This window comes from Euleptes europaea, chromosome 4 (genome assembly GCF_029931775.1).
Source record: "Euleptes europaea isolate rEulEur1 chromosome 4, rEulEur1.hap1, whole genome shotgun sequence".
In the NCBI taxonomy this organism is placed as follows: Eukaryota; Metazoa; Chordata; class Lepidosauria; order Squamata; family Sphaerodactylidae; genus Euleptes; species Euleptes europaea.
In genome coordinates this window covers 35071134-35090030 of record NC_079315.1, presented here as the reverse complement: position 1 = coordinate 35090030, position 18897 = coordinate 35071134, and the positions used below count along the sequence as shown (strand labels likewise).

Genomic DNA, 18897 nt, shown 5'->3' with positions numbered 1-18897 from the left:
ACTCCAAACAAACCAACAAAAAATTCTAAAGACCTGTGAAACACACACTTCTTTCCCTTCAACTTTGTTTATTGATGTACTGAACATGAAAAAGTACAAAGGATCCAAACACAAAAGAAAACATGTACAGCCTCTTTTTAAATACTCAACAGAATATATTTTTTCTACTCCAACAGATGTGAATTAAGTCATACTGTACAACTTCAAATAAATACCAGCCTTACATTTTATTAAGTGCTCTGATAAACAGTGCAAAGTGAAGCCCGAGACACATGCCTTCTTCATCAATGCCCCCCCAGTTGTTTTTTTTGCTACAGTAATATATAGTAGCAAAGAATGCAGATTCGGTTCTCCCCCACCCACCCCCACAATGGAACCCTTTGTTTTCTGAAAAATTGTTTAAATGCACAATAGTTTTTCAATGCACCTAAAACAAGCATGTGTCAGGAAGCCAATTGATTTTTAAGTAGCATTGAGTGGGTCCAGCATGAAACGTCGCTTGTCACTTTAGCACACTTTATTCTCCCACAGTATATGTACTGTACTAGACTGAAATTTTATAACTACAATTTAAAAAAAAAAGAATCAAAAAAAGCAACTGCAAAGATCATGTACAAGTATGTTAATGCATAGCACATTGCTTGTTCTAAGGGGAAGCGTATGAGCATCTCAGTTTATACAAAAAGCAGGACGTAACTATATAGTTGTATCAGTGCATCCTGGGGAAGGCACAGCAGCCTTCAGCTTTTTAAAAATTTATTATAAGCTAGATGCTAATCAGAAAATATCTGTACTTTTTTGACCTTAAATTTCTTCCATACATGGTAAAGACTTTTATTATTTCCCCAAATAAGTGATTTAAGCGTCATACAAAGTTAAATTTCAATAGCATACAGGTATTTATGATTCTGGTATGAAAAATGTAAGGAATTTGTTCAAAACCTATGGTTATACTCATTTTTTTTACCACAAACATATTTATAAACAAAAATGTAGCATCACCATAAACAGCTGAAGCTAGACTATCTACAGACAAAATTTGCAACGTATCTGATACACTGTAAATTCAAGTCCCCAGGACAACAAAAATGAATAAGCAGACCTCAAGTAACAATGTTAATGCCATTTACAAAGAAAAAAAATACAAAAACATTCAAAATCTGAACATCACTTGGCATGTTAAATAAAGGAAACAAAATACAGAAGAAAACCCAAAATAGTAGCTGAAAAGAGGTTCATAAACGCAAGATCTTATTTACATTACACAAAGCTCAGGTGTTAGCCTTGAACGTAACTTTCAAAATACCTTCAAATATATCCAACGCAAGACTGCTTCTTCCTGGTCTGCTATTAAGCAAACCATGTGCAAACGTCTTTTTTTTTCTTTAAGACAAAACAATTCTTCAAACAATACTGCAAGTACATCACTAAACACCATGAGCTCTATCTGAAGGGAATTCTATAGGAAGAACAGATTTTTCCCCCATCTCAGTTAATTTAAATTTCTTGCCTGCTCTTATATACTCGTAAATGTTTTTTTCTTTTGTTTCAAAATCACAAGTTAACGTGAGCCACTTATCACATAGTAACCAGGATGTTCAGAGACTGCACCAACGATTACAAAAGCAAAACCAGCAGTGCTTTCCCAGTGATTCCACTTCTTGAATAACAAAGATCTCTAAAGAATTTCTACATCATAAATCTCTCTAAAGTTTTTCCCCCAACCACTGCAAATTTCCTGGTAAGTTTTAAAAGCTCACTAGGTGTCATATGAAGAGATTTCTCAAAGTATTCAAGTCAAAATATTTGTTCCAGGACCTGTAAAAAGTTTCTCCAAATTTTCTCTTTTTTATAAAAATAGATGCTTTGTTTTTTTTTAAACCCACATCAAAGAGGCTCTTATCTCTTTGGCAAGGTACTGCTTTACGAAAAGTTCTCCAGTAATCTTACAATAAGCTTTTATAATGCACCACCCCCCTTCCCCAAACCCAAATCATAACTACAAAATAAATACTTTTAAACTTTATAAATAAAAATGTAAACTTCAAAAACACTTTTCTTGAACAGACTAAACAGCAAGGCAGTAAAGTGTAAACCGAAAGAAACTCAAAACAACCAACTTAAAGATTATAACACAAAGCCTCAATATCTACTCACAGGTTCAAGGCAGTCGTGTAAAAGAAATTTCTTCCCTTAGCGCAAACATTTTAAAAGGTCCGCCTTCTTCAAAGAAGGCAATAGAATGCATTGTTACAGGTAAAAACCCTGTACCTCTTGTCCATATTCAAACATAAGATATTTAAGAAGTTTTAATTCAAATACTAGCAATAAAAAATCTCGCATATTTCTTAGGATGCTAGTCGTTTTTTTATCCCCCCCATCTCAACACTGACTTACAAAGACATTTACTAATGTATAAAGTTTCTTTTTTAACTTGCCTTTGTTGAATAGTTTTCAAATATAAATTGGGCTGAGGGCAACTCATTAGGCTTTGTGCGTTTTGTTTGTTTTAAAAGAGACCTGCAAAACTCTGTCTCCAAGGCGGTATCCATTCAGGCTGGCTATTGCCATGGCTGCCTCATCATAGTTTGTCATAGTCACAAATCCAAAACCTTTGCACTTGTTTGTGTTGAAGTCACGGATGACCTTGACGTTGGTCACAGCGCCGAAGGGTCCAAACATTTGCCACAGAATGCTCTCGTCCGCATCAGGAGCTAAATTGTATACAAAAATGCACCATCCTGTTCCCGCATGTCCCGGGATATTGATCCCAGCCAAACTGGTCATTCCATCAATGGTCATTGGAGAAAACCTACTAACCAACGGGGGTGGGGTGGGTGGGGAACACAAAAGAAACACAAAGCTTTTTTAGTTCCAGCAATGAATTTAAGGATGCAGTCTATTCCCTTCCAATAACAACATGCTGATTGTTAAACCAAGACCCTTTCTGCACAATTAAATTTTGCACATGTGCACAGAGCCATTTTGTGCAATATGCTCATCTTTCCTAATTTTGTTAGAAGTGACTAAATTTTCTCAGCATGGAAAGCAGGAAAACCGGCATTTACCCCAGGCACTGTTGCATTCATGGCTATAGTGCAACAGTGGAATAGAGAAATTAATGTCAGACTAGACACCCAGGTTTGAATCCCTAGCCAAGAACTTCACTGGGTGATCCTGGGCCAGTTCATACTCTCAGGGCTGTTGTTAGGACAGACTGGGAAGGGGACAATCATCCCCCTAAACTCCCTGGAAGAAGGGCTGGGGAAAAATGCAGTAAACTATCAATAAGCTATGAGAAGTAGATTAAGGCTCCCATGTGCCTCAGAGCAGGTTTCCTTTAAACAAGACTTTGGGTCAAGTAACTCTTACTGCATTAGAAACAGCTTAATTTTACAATCATACCCCATATTGAGAGATGCACACCAGAGCTAACTGCCCTCAAAAGCTGTCACTGCGGTCTCTACATGAGTTACTGTTCCAGATGCCTTTGCCTGCAGTCTTTTTGTGTGGGGAGTGACATATTCTAAGATACAGGTTTGCTTTGGCTGTCATATGTTTGGTCAATAGCGATTGGTGTAGTCTATGGAATGTGGTTACTTAAGAATAAAAACCAGCATCTTCCTCGTGTATCTTATATACAGTTCCATTCTTTGGAGGCAGTATGCACCTACAAATCCAGACAGATTCAACTGGGGAAGCAGCTGCAGTGACCAATCTTGCCAGTAAAAGAAAGTGATTAAGAGTGTAAGCAGGAGAAATCATGAACAGGCCATAAGGAATTCACTTGTTCTCCTAACTTCTGGCTCCCATTTGCAATATGGAATTCACACTAGCCCTTTTCACGTGTTACAGTGAATGCATGCACAACCTGCATGTAAGTGCTTACACCTGTTTGTAAGAAACAGCCAACACATGTTCACTTTATAAATGAACTATTTGTAATGAGACCATTACCTAGATAAATGTGGGGTTTAAATCACACATTCAGCTCCAAGTTCACTGATGTAAAATGAGAATTACTAAATCCATATGAAGAAAAAATCAGGCATGTACAGATTGCATATGTATTCACTGTAACTTGTGAACAGGGCTACTGTGTTACACTACAGGACTGTATATGATTCACAAGTGCATGTGAATATTCTAAAGTATTATATGCACGTATTACCATTATTCTGGCAGGCCCATTCCCCCTCATCATCCACTGCATATAGATCTGATAATACACTATTGGAGCTGAAAGGTGCTTGCTATGTTGTTTCAAACACACTAAAATGCCACTTGACACATGAACACATGAACACATGAAGCTGCCTTATACTGAATCAGACCCTCAGTCCATCAAAGTCAGTATTGTCTACTCAGACTGGCAGCGGCTCTCCAGGGTTTCAGGCAGAGGTCTTTCACATCACTACTTGTCCAGTCCCTTAACTGGAGATGCCGGGGATTGAACCTGGGACCTTCTGCATGCCAAGCAGATGCTCTACCACTGAGCCACTTAACACACTACTTCAACTGTGCAAAAAGGCTCTTTGGTCTTTCAAAATGCTAGACTGATACAATATGAAAGAGATCATGAAATTTTTAATGTAAACAGTGGTCAGCAAACGAACAGTGTTAAAAATAACGCTAACAACTGATGACAAGGGAAGGAAGTGACAAGTGTTCACTCAAATGAAATGGCTTTGTGTAATGTCCAAACATGCACGCAAAACTCAACGTAAATGTTTTTCTTTTAAAAAAATACTCCAATATACTTTCAATTCAAGCATTCATTAGGAAGATTAGGTGTTATGGACCTAACACAAATCCTCATTACCTCTTTACTCCATAAGCCATATTGAGCAGATTGTCCAACCTGCAAAACACATTTAGTAAAAGGTTCAGTCTTCAGATTTACCCTTGTCAAATTGCTAATATGTCTCAAATAAGTTTCATGGAACAAGTTTACATGGCTACAGTTGTACAAACATTCATTACCTACCCTTTGACACATGGAGCTGGTATATTTCCACACAGCCAGTCACAATTACCCTTCCACTAGCTATTTATATTTAAGATCTCTGTCTTGGTAGGATATAACACAAGGTTTTCAATATAATTAGGCATGTTACAAATGATATGATGCCCAAAGTTAAAATAATTCAAAGGATGAATTGCACACAAGAATCCTTTCTGGAAGATGAAGTCATTTTTTTTAGTGACAAAAGGTATCCCCCTTTAATAGATGCACTAAACAATTTTGTCTATATAGCCACTCCACAATTAAAAAGTCATCTGGGTATCATAATATATCTCTTTTCTAAAATACAGTGTGGTGAACCCAATTTGCCAAAATTTCTGATAATGATTAGGTGCTTTCTTGATATCTATTACTTGTTCCTGCACCAGTTCCCCTTTAAGGTTTAAAAATATTATACACACTCTTGATTTACTACCAGCAGTATTAAGACTTAAGAACATTCTACCAACATAACCTTTAAAACAGCAATGCCAATTTGGCAGATTGTATTTTAACTTACTGTAAAACATGAACCTATGCAAAGTGAGTGATTGTATGCTGATACAGGATTGGTATATAGGTTAATGCTGGCTCCTCCTTATCCACCACTAAACAAACTCTGACCAAATACACTCATGTATCCTCATCACAGAGTAAGATGTATGCGAGTATGCGTAAAGAGTGTAAGTAATATTTCTGTATAAACGTTAACAAAACCTAATGAAATGACAAAATGTGAAGTAATTCTCTCAAAGAGAAAGAGAGGTACAAAGCATGGGTGGCCTGAGGAGATACTGCCTAATTACTGTTACCAAGGGAGTGGCTTTTTCTGAGGTTTTCAGTGAGTCTCTTTCATATTTATATGGGAAAAAAAGGTTCAAAGGTATCACTTCTGAGTGGGCATGTTGTGGATGACTTAACCACCTTCAATGGCCAATGAGGTGGGAGCCTGACAGCGAACTTTAATTGGTTGCAAGGTTTGTCAGGATAAAAACAAAACAAAAGATCAGCCTGAACCTGATTAGAGAGAGTCAGCTATGGTGTGTGAAGAGAGAAGCCTCAACAGTTGTTGGTGGAAGCAACAAAAAGAGCTGAAGAAGAAGACAGAAAAGGAAGAGCTGTCTGATCAGAAAAAGGAGCTGAGACTGGAGGAAGAAGAGCCTCAGAGGGTCTAGCTGAAGACAAGGTGGAGTTTTCTTGGTGCAGCATCCTGGTATCCTTACTCCAACATCTTCAATGAGCAATCCTGACCAGTGAGAAATCATTACCTTCATATGGGTGCCAGGGTCTTCAAGATACAGAGAAGGTGAAAGAAGAGCCTGACCAGAAGATAGGCTTCAGAGCTAAACAAGCGAGATACTCATCAGTTCTAGTAGGTTATCCAGGTTGTGTGACCGTGGTCTTGGTATTTTCTTTCCTGACGTTTCGCCCACAGCTATGGGCGAAACAGATAACCTACTAGAACCAATGAACTCTGACCGTGAAAGCCTTCGACAAAGCAAGATACTGTTAGTGCTAGCTTGGGATGGAGTTTAGAGAAAGGGGTTAACTAGCATAGGGATTGCCACCTCCCTTAACACTAAAGGAAACAATGAGGTGTACCTGCATAACAAATCCTCAATTAAATACCACAACAACCCATACAGTCAATTTAGAAAAAGGTTGTAGAAAGACAGTTTGCATAATCTTCCAGTACCTATTATGCATCACCCAATGCACACTTTCATTGAAGCAAGTAGAAGATTTATGTTAAGCACATCAGTCAACGGAATATATAAATTTAAAAAAAACATGCCTAGTGAAAAGTTGTGACTATGAAAAATTCCCATGGGATGGATGCAGTAACTAAAAAATAATTTTCTATGCCTTCAGTCAGAATTTTTAAAGACTCTGAAAGTAGTCTGAGAGAGGCATCTTCTCACTGTCTCCTCCAGTCATGGAGGGTTTTAAACATACAAAAAAACAGAAGAAAAGTTGGGATGAGTGCACACAGCACAAGTAGCAATCTTTTGGGAAATGCTGAAAAAAATTCTGTGTACATGTTACAGCATACGTCTAAAATGTGAAGAATGACAATTCAATAGCAATTGTTAATGCTTCTTCTTTGGGAAATAAATGTGGATGATATTCCTACTTAATGATGGGATATACAACAAATAACGGCTGGCAATTTGATATTCACAAAATTTGAACGCCAAGTTGCATCAAATTTTGGACATTGGCCTGAATCCATCGATGGTTTCCAGAGGGGTGGGTTTTTGGGGGTTTTTTTGCTGATTCCCCCCTTCCTCTGCAGACCTCCACTTCCCATATTTTTCCTGAGGGTCCATTGACCCCCAGGAACAACTTTTCAGGAGGCACTTGGGGCTTCAGCAGGAGGACAGGACAGGAAGTTTTGCTCCATGACATAGATCCCTTCTATCAATGAAATTTCTGGCAGAAATAGATACAAGTCATTCACTATAACACACATGTAAGCTTATTTGGAGAGAATATTTGAAGAGAACTGACTGAATGCTCATTTTACCTTTCTTTAACCACCAAGTGAAACATATTCATACATCCTTTCAATCACCACTACACCATAGTAAGTTGGCATTAGATACTTCTATAGCCACTCCAATTAAGTTCAACTACTCGTTTTTCTATGTGTAATCCAAAATGCACATTTATGAAAAATACTGCTTAAGTTCAGCAAGCAAGAAAGGTACTGAAGATGCTACATTTGAAAAGACTACTTACTGCAGTACACAGACATATTCCTCTGTATCCCTGAACAATCTATGTATTGGCTGCTCAGAATTATTTTAGTAAGCAAAGCAGGAACAGGAGACTACCACTGGTGAGGAAGGAGTGGCAAGGTTGAAGGAATATATAAAGTGATAGTTTCACAAAGTACCAACAGAGTGAATGTAGACCACCACCAGATTGTCCCTTTTTTCACAAATAAAATCCAGGTATCGCTTCAGAGAATTCTCATCCCCTTTTGAATATTTTCAGCAAGCTATAAAATTGAATTGCTGTTAACATGTGTTATTTAAGGCTGTGTGTGTATATTTATTATTTACAAAATGTGTATGTTGCCTTTCTACCCAATTAAGGCATTGAAGTAAGAGACACAGAACATTGGACTTACAGTGAAGGTTTCTTTTGTTTGAAAGCGAGGAGCACCTCTGGGTACTCCTCTTCCCATCATCCTAGGAGGCAGGAACTAGATTGCTCTTTCCACACCTGAAGGGGAGGAGAGTACCCGGCCTCTTCAGTTCGGAGGCTTCCACAGCTCCTAAAGAGACTACTCTGTGTGCCTTGAGCCTTCTTCCATCCCACCCTTCTGAAATAACTTGGTCAGGAGAACAAAACTTAAACCTTAACAGGAACAAGTACTACTGTAGGAAACAGAGAAAAAACAGTGCAAATTTCACAAACTAACGTCCCTGTTGGCAGATGGTGCCCCCACCACCGGGGACAAAAAATCCAAAAAAGGCTTGGGTGGGTCCTGGATGTCGTCCTCACTCTCAAACAAAAAGAACCTTCACAGTATGTCCAATGTTCCATTTTCATTTGAGAGGAGGAGGACATCCTGGCACCTTTGGGTTGTTACAAAGCAAGACATCCCATGGGAGGGTTCTGACTGCCAACCAAAAACATAGGCCTGTTTACACCACCTGCTGCATCAACCTTCGGCCAAAGGATGCATCTGCTGCTGCCACCGTGTCCATCTTGTAATGCCTGATAAATGTTGACTTGGATACTTTGCATATGTCTTCCACTGAAGTATTTGTATGGAAGGCTGCTGTGATAGGTGCACTTCTGTCAGAATGTGCCATGATTCCTTCAAGTGGGACAAGGCCTTGCGATGAGTAGGCTATTGATATGCATTCTTTCAGCCACCTGCTGAAAGAAACTTTTGCCCCGCACTACTGGGTGATAAGAGATGAACAAGGCCTCTGACTTTCCGGTTGGTTTTGGATGTGATGGACTAGGACAGAAGGATGGTAAGAATAATTCCTGTGTAAGACTGAATTCATCTTAGATATCAATGTAGGATCTAGACGTAGTACCACCATGTCTTTATGGAAGACATACAGTCCCTTAGAGACAGACAGTGATCCCAGTTTGGATAGTCTTCTTGCTGACATAATTGTCACTAGGAACAATACTTTAAGTGTCAGAAACTTCAGAAAAACTTCTCACAGTGGTTCAAATGGTGGATTAGACAGAGCTTGCAGCACTACATGAAGTCTCCACATAGAGAACCTTAGAATTGCAGGTGGGTTGGATATTGATACATCCTTAAGGAAGCGTTTAACTGCTAGATGCCTGGAAATGGGAAAGCCATCTATACTTGGAATGACTGAAGCCAGGGCAGCTACTTGTCTACATATGGTGTGTGGTCTAAGATGTTGATAGAAACCATCTTGTAAGAATATAAGTATCTGTGGAAGACTCACTGTGGTTGGCACTGCTTCCTCCTACACCATCTCACCCACATGTAATCATATAGATGTGACATAGATGGTCTAGATGCAGATAACATTGTCTGACCCACCTGCTCAGAAAAACCTTGAGCTAGCAATGTCTGTCATTCAACTTCCAGGCACCCAGATGCAACCATGAAGGGTCTGGTTGTGCATTAGCATGTTCGGAGGGAATGGCTGCAATTGGAGGGAAGGCATAAAGGAGACCTGTCGGCCATGGAGCCGTCAGGGCATCCACTTGTTCTGCTTGAGGGCACATGAATCGGGAGAAGACTCTTGCTCCCTTGGCATTGTCTCTTGTACAAACAGATCTACTTGTGGGCAACTGAAATAACTCACTATCTGTTAAAATAGTTCTAGGTTGCGTGTCCACTCTCCTGGATCCAGCTGGCTTCTACTTAGCCAGTCTGCTTGGATGTTTAACGAGCCTTGAATGTGTCCTGCTTTGGCTGTTTTGTTGTTTGTTCTTATGCAGACATTCATGTTTTTTTATTTTCTCTTGAAAGTGTAGTAGGGCTAAGCGGACTTAACTCCAGGAAATTTATGCTGTGCTTGGATTCAATTTTGGTTCATGTGCCCTGTACATGTCCCAGTGAGCAATGGGCTCCCCAACCCACTAGGCTTGCATCCATAGTAATCTGTATGTCTGCTGACCAGAAGAGATGTTTCTTGATCATCCACCAGAAAATATCCTTATTCAGGGAATGGGGTACATTCAGTCTGACATGTTGTTTGAGGGCGATCTGTCTTTAATTCAGAAGTATCAACCACTGTAATTCTCAAAAGTGGGCCCTTGCCCATGGCACAGAATTGATCGCTGAAATCATTGAACCATGTAATTGAGTTAGCATCAGAAAGTCCAATTACTTTACCATCTGAATTCTTCTGTTTTTTCACTATTTTCTGTGCCTTTTCCAGAGGTAAAAATAGGCTGCCCTGTTGAGAGTCTATGATTGCCCCCCAGGTGGAGTATTGAATGTGATAGAGACAACTTACTCTTCTAGCTATTTATTAGGAACCCGTAATCTGTGAGACACTGTATGGTGATTTCTAGCAAGAGGGTGTAAGAGGGTGACCTCTTGTGTAAGAGGGTGACCTGATTAGCAGGTTGTTCAAGTAGGGATGCACATGGATTCCCTGGGTCCTCAGGTGAGCTACTAATGGAGCAAGAAGCTTCGTAAATATTCTGGGAGCAGATGTCAGACCGAAAGGCATAGCCTTGTATTGGAAATTGAGCTTTCCAAAGGTGAACCTCAAGAAACGACAGTGTACTGGGAAAATCGGTACATGGAGATATGCCTCTGTTAAGTTTATCGATGTCATAAACTCTCCCTTCTGTAGAGATTCTGCTATAGTTCTCAATGTTTCCATCTTGAAGCATTGGTACCTCACAATATGTTCAAGAATTTTCAATCTAAGACCTCTCTCCAGTCTCCATTTTTATTTGGAAATGTTGGAGGTAGATCTCAGCCAAACTGCCTGAAATTGCTGGAGTCTTCCCCCCACCAGAATTGTCCTGACATCAGGATTGTTGGTTTTGCTGCTTTGCAGTCTTGTTGATTCCAGCTGACTGTCCAGCAGATCTGGACTGATGACTGGAGTAATAGGGCTGTCTTGACTTGTTCCAGGAATTTCTTCTGAAGTCTCCTCTGAACCTGGGTAAGGTTTAATTGAGCCAAAAGGGCGAGAATTGGGTCATTTGTCATCTCATTTGTAGGTGAAAGGCATAGCCTTTTTCTTGTCCTTTGTGTCTATGAGGATGTCATCTAGACTGTACACCCAAAGAGCTTGCCTCCAAGGAACAGCCATGTGGACACATTAGATTTAGAGAGCATATCCACCACTCAGGACTTTAGCCAGAGGTGCTGACACACCACCACATTGGACGCCATAGCCCTTGCTGAGAATTTCATGGAGTCCAGACTGGCATCAGCCCTGAAGATGGCTGCTCTTTCCATCCTATGAAGGGAGGCTAGGACCTTCTTGTTCAACTCACAGAACTCTCTTAACAACTTTCGGAGCCACATACTAGAAGCCCTGGCCATAAGAGAATTTGCAGCTGCTGCTCTGATAGACAGAGCCATGGCTTCGTGTGATTTGCATAGCACTGCCTCACTCCTCCTGTTAGCAGTGTCCTTCAGTTTGCCTTCCCCTTCTTTAGGAAGTGCTACTAATGATGCCAAGCTGACTACCAGAGCATCAACTACTGGAAAAGGATGGATTATTTAGGAGAGAAGGCATACATTCTTTTAGCCTGCTCCACATGTGAAAGCTGAAATGATGGGGCAGCCCACTCCTCCTTAATTTCCTGCTTAAAGAACCTGGGAAAAGGAAAGCACATCCTAGTTCCCTGGGACTAGAGAAGACTTCTAGGGCCCCATCCTCCTCCTCCTCGGTGTCCTCAGGTTGTTGGACTTTGGGAGGAGAGAGCTGAAGGATTTTAAGGGCCTTGTAGAGTAGAGTAGTTGCTCCAATGTAAATAGTCTTTTAGACTGCTGATTTTGTTGAGGAGGATCATCCTCTGATAATTCCCCATCCTCTCTATCAGATTCATAATTGAAGTGCTTAGAATCTGTGAATGAATATTCTTCTTCTAGTCTGTAAGAGGAAGGGATGGAATGTCTGCTTGAAGCAGAGGGATGTCCCGTATGTGCTGCCTTGGTCGGCGATGCAGGGGGATTGCTGGTGTCCAGTATTCCGGCAGCCTGAGTCGCTCGTCTTTTAGGCTGCGGGTCAGGGGCGGCCCGGAGAGCTTGCTTGCTAGCCTCACCGTGCCTTTTTCTGGAGGTCTGCTTGGGCTTATTGGAATTTTTTCCCCTTCAATTTGCATGTTAACAAATTCCTCCTACCAAGATTGGAAGGAAGGAGGAAACTAACAATCTCCGATTAAGTTTCTGTCTATGGCCTTCTGCAGGAACTTCCTGCTCACTTACCCCTCCAGGTGCTTGTCCTCTGGATGCAGAGGCCTTCTCTAGGGAGTTAGGCCTTCCCCACTGCATTTTATAATGAACCGGGGTTTTCCTGCCAATTTGCTCTTGGCCTCCCTCACTCATTTGAAGCACTTTCCAGCTTACAGCTCCGTCCTGAGGTTTATGCAGGGCCCTCCTGCTTTGATGGCCAGGTAGAATAGTCACAAGCTCTCCTCCTGAAGATACGCTGCATCTGAAACATCAGTGGCTGTGTCCATTGATGACATAACAATCTGCTAATTATGGGTTGGGGAGGGAAGGAAGGGGGAGACACACTAACTACCCAAATCGCTTTTGTTTAAAGCTGTAAAGCCTGGGTGGTGGAGAAGACAAATAATTTTAATGAGGAAGGTTAGGCAAACAAAAGGGAAAGATTTTGCAATCTAACCAAGGAGAATTGGTGTCCCACGAAGCTCAAAGAATCCACAAACTCTCTGAGGTGGCAGGAGAAGAACTGAAAAGGGTGGGCACTCCCCTCCCCATCAGGGGTGGAAAGAGCAATCTAGTTCCTGCCTCCTAGGAAGATGGGGAGTACCCAAAGGTGCCAAAATGTCCTCCTCTCAAACAAAAAGCTAGTGTTTAGCACTAGGATTCCAGGTTGGTATTAAAGTACTGTTTAGAGTAGTATGAATGGATAGCTCTTTTGGATAGTTGGGCTTAATATTTCTACAGCTGGATCTGCGGTAGGTGTGTAAGCATAAACTTAAACCATGGTTGTGCACACAAAATAGATTCTTCTATTTGAAGTGGTCAATACAGTTCAGATTTAGAGTCCCTAATGCCAATATATACTCTGGGTTAGGAAGTCTCACTAACACGAAAAAGGATGATGAAGAAGAAGAGTTGGTTTTTATATGCCCACTTTCTCTACCACTTAAGGCAGAATCAAACCGGCTTACTCTTACCCTTCCCTTCCCCACAACAGACACCGTGAGGCGGGTGAGGCTGAGAGTATGACTTGCCCAAGGTCACCCAGCTGGTTTCGTGTGTAGGAGTGGGGAAACGAATCCAGTCCACCAGTTTAGCCTCCGCCGCTCATGTGGAGGAGTGGGGAATCAAACCCGGTTCTCCAGATCAGACTCCACCACTCCAAACCACTGCTCTTAACCACTATACCACGCTGGCTCTCTTCATGATTAGACTGGAGCTTAAACAATGTATTGAATAGTACCAAGTGATACAAATACATAGAAAGTCAAGTGTTCTAGTCACTTGTACTGTGGGAACATCATTGAATGTACTGTGGGAACATCATTGAATACTGTTGTATGCAAAACACACACCTGGGTTCAGGCCCATACTTAGAAACTTGCAGTCAAATTAAAGCTACTAGCATAATCTAGCCTTACTTTAGAAGTAACAGCAAGACATTGAAAGATATTTCCAGAGTCCAAAGCCTGTGAAAATTCTTGCAAAATAAACATGTCTCTCTGCTGTCAGGATTCTGGCACCCTCCTGAACATACGGAACAATACAACTTCTCTGTTTTGATATGGCCTCCTTCCAGGCTTGCGTGCATCATTTAGAATGCCCGCCTGTAAAGTGAGCAGAGTAGTATGTCATCAGAAACACAGACTACTAATTGGCTGTGCAACTGATGCATCACTCAACTTGTGTGACTGGTTATCAATACTAATGGCATTGACTGCAGGAGCTGCACTAGTTCTTTAAGGAATTCAGGCAATGTTCTATAAACAGCTTTGCATGTGCAAGCGACATCTGGCCACTGGGGTGTCACAGCAAAGAAATGTTGTGCTTTGCCCCATCCCTAACATTAGGAAAAACCTTTACATACTTCCCATGTCAGGCACATAGAATGAGTTGTACATACAGCCCCTCAAGCCATATTTTGAGGCTTCCAGCACACACTAGCACGTACTGACCTAACAATGCTGAAGGTTAAAAAAAAGACCCAATCACTAACACTAGGTGGCTTATGAGAGTTATTATTTCCCATGGTTTTCTATATTGGAAATGTGCCAACAAACTGCAATCCTACTAAGTAATGTTGAATGGAGGCAGTCCCCCTCGAACAATTCCAGGCTACTTGACATGAATATAAACCACAACCGTGAGTCAGAATGGAAACACTGAGGATTTTTAAGATCCAGGCTGCCATTCTGAAACTTGTTTGGCAAGAAGTAAGCCCCGCTGAAACTGCAACTTGTTTCTAGCTAAACAGATTGGGTTGCAGTGACTTCACAAGAGCCAGGAACCAACTACACAGACTTCTTAAGATTTCATTAAAGAACTACAAGGGGGCACAGAACAGATGCTCTAGGAGTCAAATCAACATTCAGGTTAAAAACAAAAAAAGAGAGAGATGTTAATCCAGTGAAGCCTTTTTGGTTTATATTAGCTATACCAGATTTATGGCAGCAGCACTTTGAATTCATACAGGTAGAGTACCGGTATCCCTTATCCAGACGTGCCATATGAAGACGAATCCAAAAACCTGACCCTTCAAGCCAGCATGCAGGCAGATCCAAGCTGCCTGCTTTCAAACTTTCCTCTCACCTAAAAAAATAAAATATAGTGTACACTGTATCATAGGTGGAAACTGAAAGCCTGCTGCTGTTAGTTAGTTTGTTGTTGCTCTTGTTTAACAGCTGATTCAGGTATTCTGGTGAGACAGTTACATCTTTGCTTTCTGATAGTTCAATGTACACAAAATTATTAAAATACTGTTTAAAGTGTGTAAAGTGTATATAAAACTTAAATGAATTCAGGTCCCATCTCCAAGATATCTCATTAAGTACATGCAAAAATTCCAAAGTATTCCAATATACGGAAAGATCCGAAATATGGACCACATCTGGTCCCAAGCAGTCTGGATAAGGGGTACTCAACCTGTACCAATTTATTTAGATTGTGAAGACTACCAAGTTTTCACAATCTAAACTTGCACACCATACACTCCTTCAGATTCAGCTGTCCTTATTCCCAGCCTGATGAACATCACTCACAGTCTGCAAGACCGCAGATGATATAGGGGAGAACCGGACCAGTGTAACTTGAATAAAGACTGCTCAGGGACTTCAAAGGTCACATGATATTGTGTGCCCTAGCATTTGTCATTTCCACAAGAGTTTATTTACCTCTTTCATGCTAGTGCAGCAACTCCCCAATGACCTTAACATCAGACACAGAGCATTCTGGGATTCCTCTTCTGAGCAGTGCTACCTCTGCTCTGGCACTGACTACTGGAGCAGGCAGACTGCCTATGGAGAAAGGGCAAGTCTACTCTTATTCAGTATTCAGCAGTTTGATAAGAGTAACAAAAAAAAAGATGCTCAAGAAAATGAACAGGAATTCCACTGAATACTGAATAAAGACAACTGTCTCTTCCTGCTCACATAGGAAGTTAAGTGAATGCTTTTATAAATCGCCATCAGAAGTTGCCTGGATTTAGTAAAGTTTGTTATTTAGTAAAGTCTGCTATTGACCAGCTTCTTAACAGGACACATTTTATTTAGCATTTAAATTCTGGTTTTAAAATTCATACTTTTTCACCTGAGAATGCCAATGTCTCCCAAAGATGGCCAGTCCTTCAAGTCCTTTCTATTCAGCATTTAAAAAAAATTCCAGCTGGACAAATGTGATGCAAACCAGCATCAAGTTTGTACTAGCAAATACATACAAAATAGCATCTCATAAAAGGCACTAAACCAATTCAAAAAGCTCCAATCAGATCATGATTGTAGATTAACGCAGTATTTGCTTCAATTCACACCATTTGTCCTTTTCAGCACAATAAAATATCAGAGAAACACACACGGCTACATGCACTGTGTCACAGCCCCACAAACCAGACCACTTTCCCCCCACCAAATATATTTTATATTACAAAAAAGGGCAGAATGAGAAATATGCCCCAGAACAGTCTGAAACCAGTAAACAGACAAAATTTTAGTTATGGGAGATCACATGGTTACGAAAGTTGTCCGAGCAAGTATAAACTTAAGATATTATTTTTACAACATTGCAAATAATTTCAAACATGCTGCAAATTGGGGAAAAAGTTTCTCCTATTGTTTAGGTGTTACTAATTAGCTGCTTAAAACCTTTTGTCTTTTTATAGCTGCCAACAGATGGCAGTGCTTTTAAATAAGTACTGACTGTTATGCCTTTTCAATGCTGAAACGCTTAGAAAACCAACAATGCTCTCATAACAGGAAACACAACTCTCATCAGGAAAAGCACAAGCAGGCCCCAAGGAAATCCCAGAAACTTCAATATATCACCACCTACCTAAAACGTTGAGCCTGCTGAGCTAGAGGTCCCGGATACCTTCTGTTTGGAGACTGGTACAGCTGGGAAAGGATGGCCTGATTGGTTTTTTGGCTTGGATTGTTGGCAAACTTAACAGTGATTGGTTCTGTGGCACCTGGAGGTTTCTGCCCATTCAAGCCTTTGATGGCTTCTTCTGCCTCAATCCTTTTGTCGAATCGTATGAAGCCCACACCCCTTGAAACTCCTGCATGGAAGTACAAAGCACAGGGTTCCATCACTCACTTCCAAAACTTATACCAGGTCAAAACAGGGCCTCAGTTTTCAAGGCATGGCATGTGTGATGCAGACGGCCCAACTCAGGAGAGGTACCACCTACGTTACCCACCTGATGTATTTAAACTGGGCCTTGTGAGCAAATTTCCTTAATTATTTTAATACAACCAGGATATCCAATTGCAAAATAATTCTTATTTCCCAACCTACCAACAGAAAAACTTTCATATACCTCATTATATGGCCCCCCTATTTGCCTACTATATAAATAACATAGTCAGTTCCTTGAACGCACCGGATTTACATCCACCTAAATTAGCGGACAGGCATATTCATATTCTGCTCTATGCCGATGACGCAGTACTTCTTTCAAGAACCCCAGTTGGCCTAAGGAGGGCGCTAGTGAGAGTGGGAACGTTCTGTGAGAAGGAACGCCTGACTATTAATTATGACAAAAATAATGGCTTTTGGCAATCACCCTAATTATAGGAGGTGGAGCCTAAATGGCCATAGGTTGGAACAGGTAACCCAAGTCAAATATCTTGGAACGACAATCCAGGCATCTGGCTCCAAGCTGGCCCATAATACCTATGTTGCCAATTTACGGGAAAGATCAGCCCATTCAATAATAAATTTTCTCCGGACCAAAGGGGCACACTATATTCCAGCTGCCCTTAAACTTTTTTAGGCGAAAACTTTAGTACAAATGTTATATGGAACCAACTTGACTCTCCACCCTCACGTCTTATTCCCATGGAACGAGTGCAATCCAAGTTTCTTAGAGCTGCCCTGCAATTGCCAAGATGTGTATCAAATGCTATGATCCGTTTAGAAACTGGCATGATGAAGGTGGAGGCAAGGGTTGTCTTGTCCTCGCTTTATCTCTGGCTGAAAATTAATTTCAACCCCAACGGTTTTCTTCCACTGATTCTTTGTGATACCTTTAGGTCAAAGTGGATAATAGCCATTGAAGACAAACTAAATAACCTGGGTTTTACCCCCCTAGCACTACTTCAGTTAGGGTGGGATCAAGCTGTCAACTATAAACCAAAGAGTTAAAGATATTGAGCGACAAGTAGATCTGGCAAGAGTGCCCCTATTTATGGCTCCTCCCCACTCCAAATTTATCCTTGCACCGGCAGCCTATCTCCGTTACTTAGAGATAAACAAATATAGGAGGGCTTTTACCTTGGCTAGGTGTGCAGCCTTACCCTCTGCTATGTTAGGGAGGAAATTCAAGAAGATACCAAGGACAGAGAGACTATGCCCCTGCAAATCCGGGGATTTAGAACCACTGAACATGTTCTCCTGAACTGTAACTATTACACTATACCCCTTTCTAAGTTTATTGAGCCCCTCATACTGAGAATGGGACCCGTCAGGGAAAGAGAAAAGATAGAAAAGCTCCTACAAGGAGATAATCCCTCAATCACCTCTCAAGAACCAAATTTTGTACGGCTGCAAGGACAATTCGTTGCCACAGAGTAGTCTCTTAGTCCAAATGGCAGATGTAACTCGGATGTTATTTATTTTATTATTTTTATTTTTTAAGTGACTTAAGACTAGGACTGTAAACCTTTGTCGGTAAGACCATTTTAGTCCATGTATCTTGTTTTATCTGGCCAAGGGCCGCAAATAAACTATCTGATCTGATCTACCTCATTATATGCCTCTTTGCCAAGGCTTTTGAGGGAGTTGGAAAACATCTTTTTTGGGAGGGGAGAGATTTGGCATTTTTTTTTTAAACTAAAAATGTTTAAAGCTATTCTTGAACCACAAGAAAAGGTGAGATATACATTTTAATAAATACATAAAACATGCTTGAGTGTGTTCATTGGCATATGATCCCTATGTAAACCTACCTAAGCCTGCTTAAATCAAACTCACTTGCTCTCCTAATGAATCCCTGCATTGTTTTTAAAAACCGAAAGGAGGCACA

General features: G+C 40.8%; 1 protein-coding gene across 7 annotated transcripts in view; it reads right to left on the bottom strand.

Moving 5' to 3' along the window:
- Positions 1-304: 304 nt before the first annotated feature.
- Positions 305-18897, bottom strand: part of ELAVL2 (ELAV like RNA binding protein 2) — a 199766-nt gene continuing 181173 nt past the window's right edge. For 5 of the 7 annotated variants that reach the window (XM_056847803.1, XM_056847801.1, XM_056847804.1 and 2 more), the window contains 3 exons: positions 16704-16929; positions 4823-4861; positions 305-2815 (listed from right to left, as the gene is read on the bottom strand). In XM_056847803.1, the coding sequence (XP_056703781.1) occupies positions 2485-2815; positions 4823-4861; positions 16704-16929 (596 nt within the window). In that variant the 3' untranslated portion in view covers positions 305-2484. The remainder of the gene's footprint in view (positions 2816-4822; positions 4862-16703; positions 16930-18897) is intronic. The other 2 variants (XM_056847805.1, XM_056847806.1) reach the window with 1 other exon arrangement.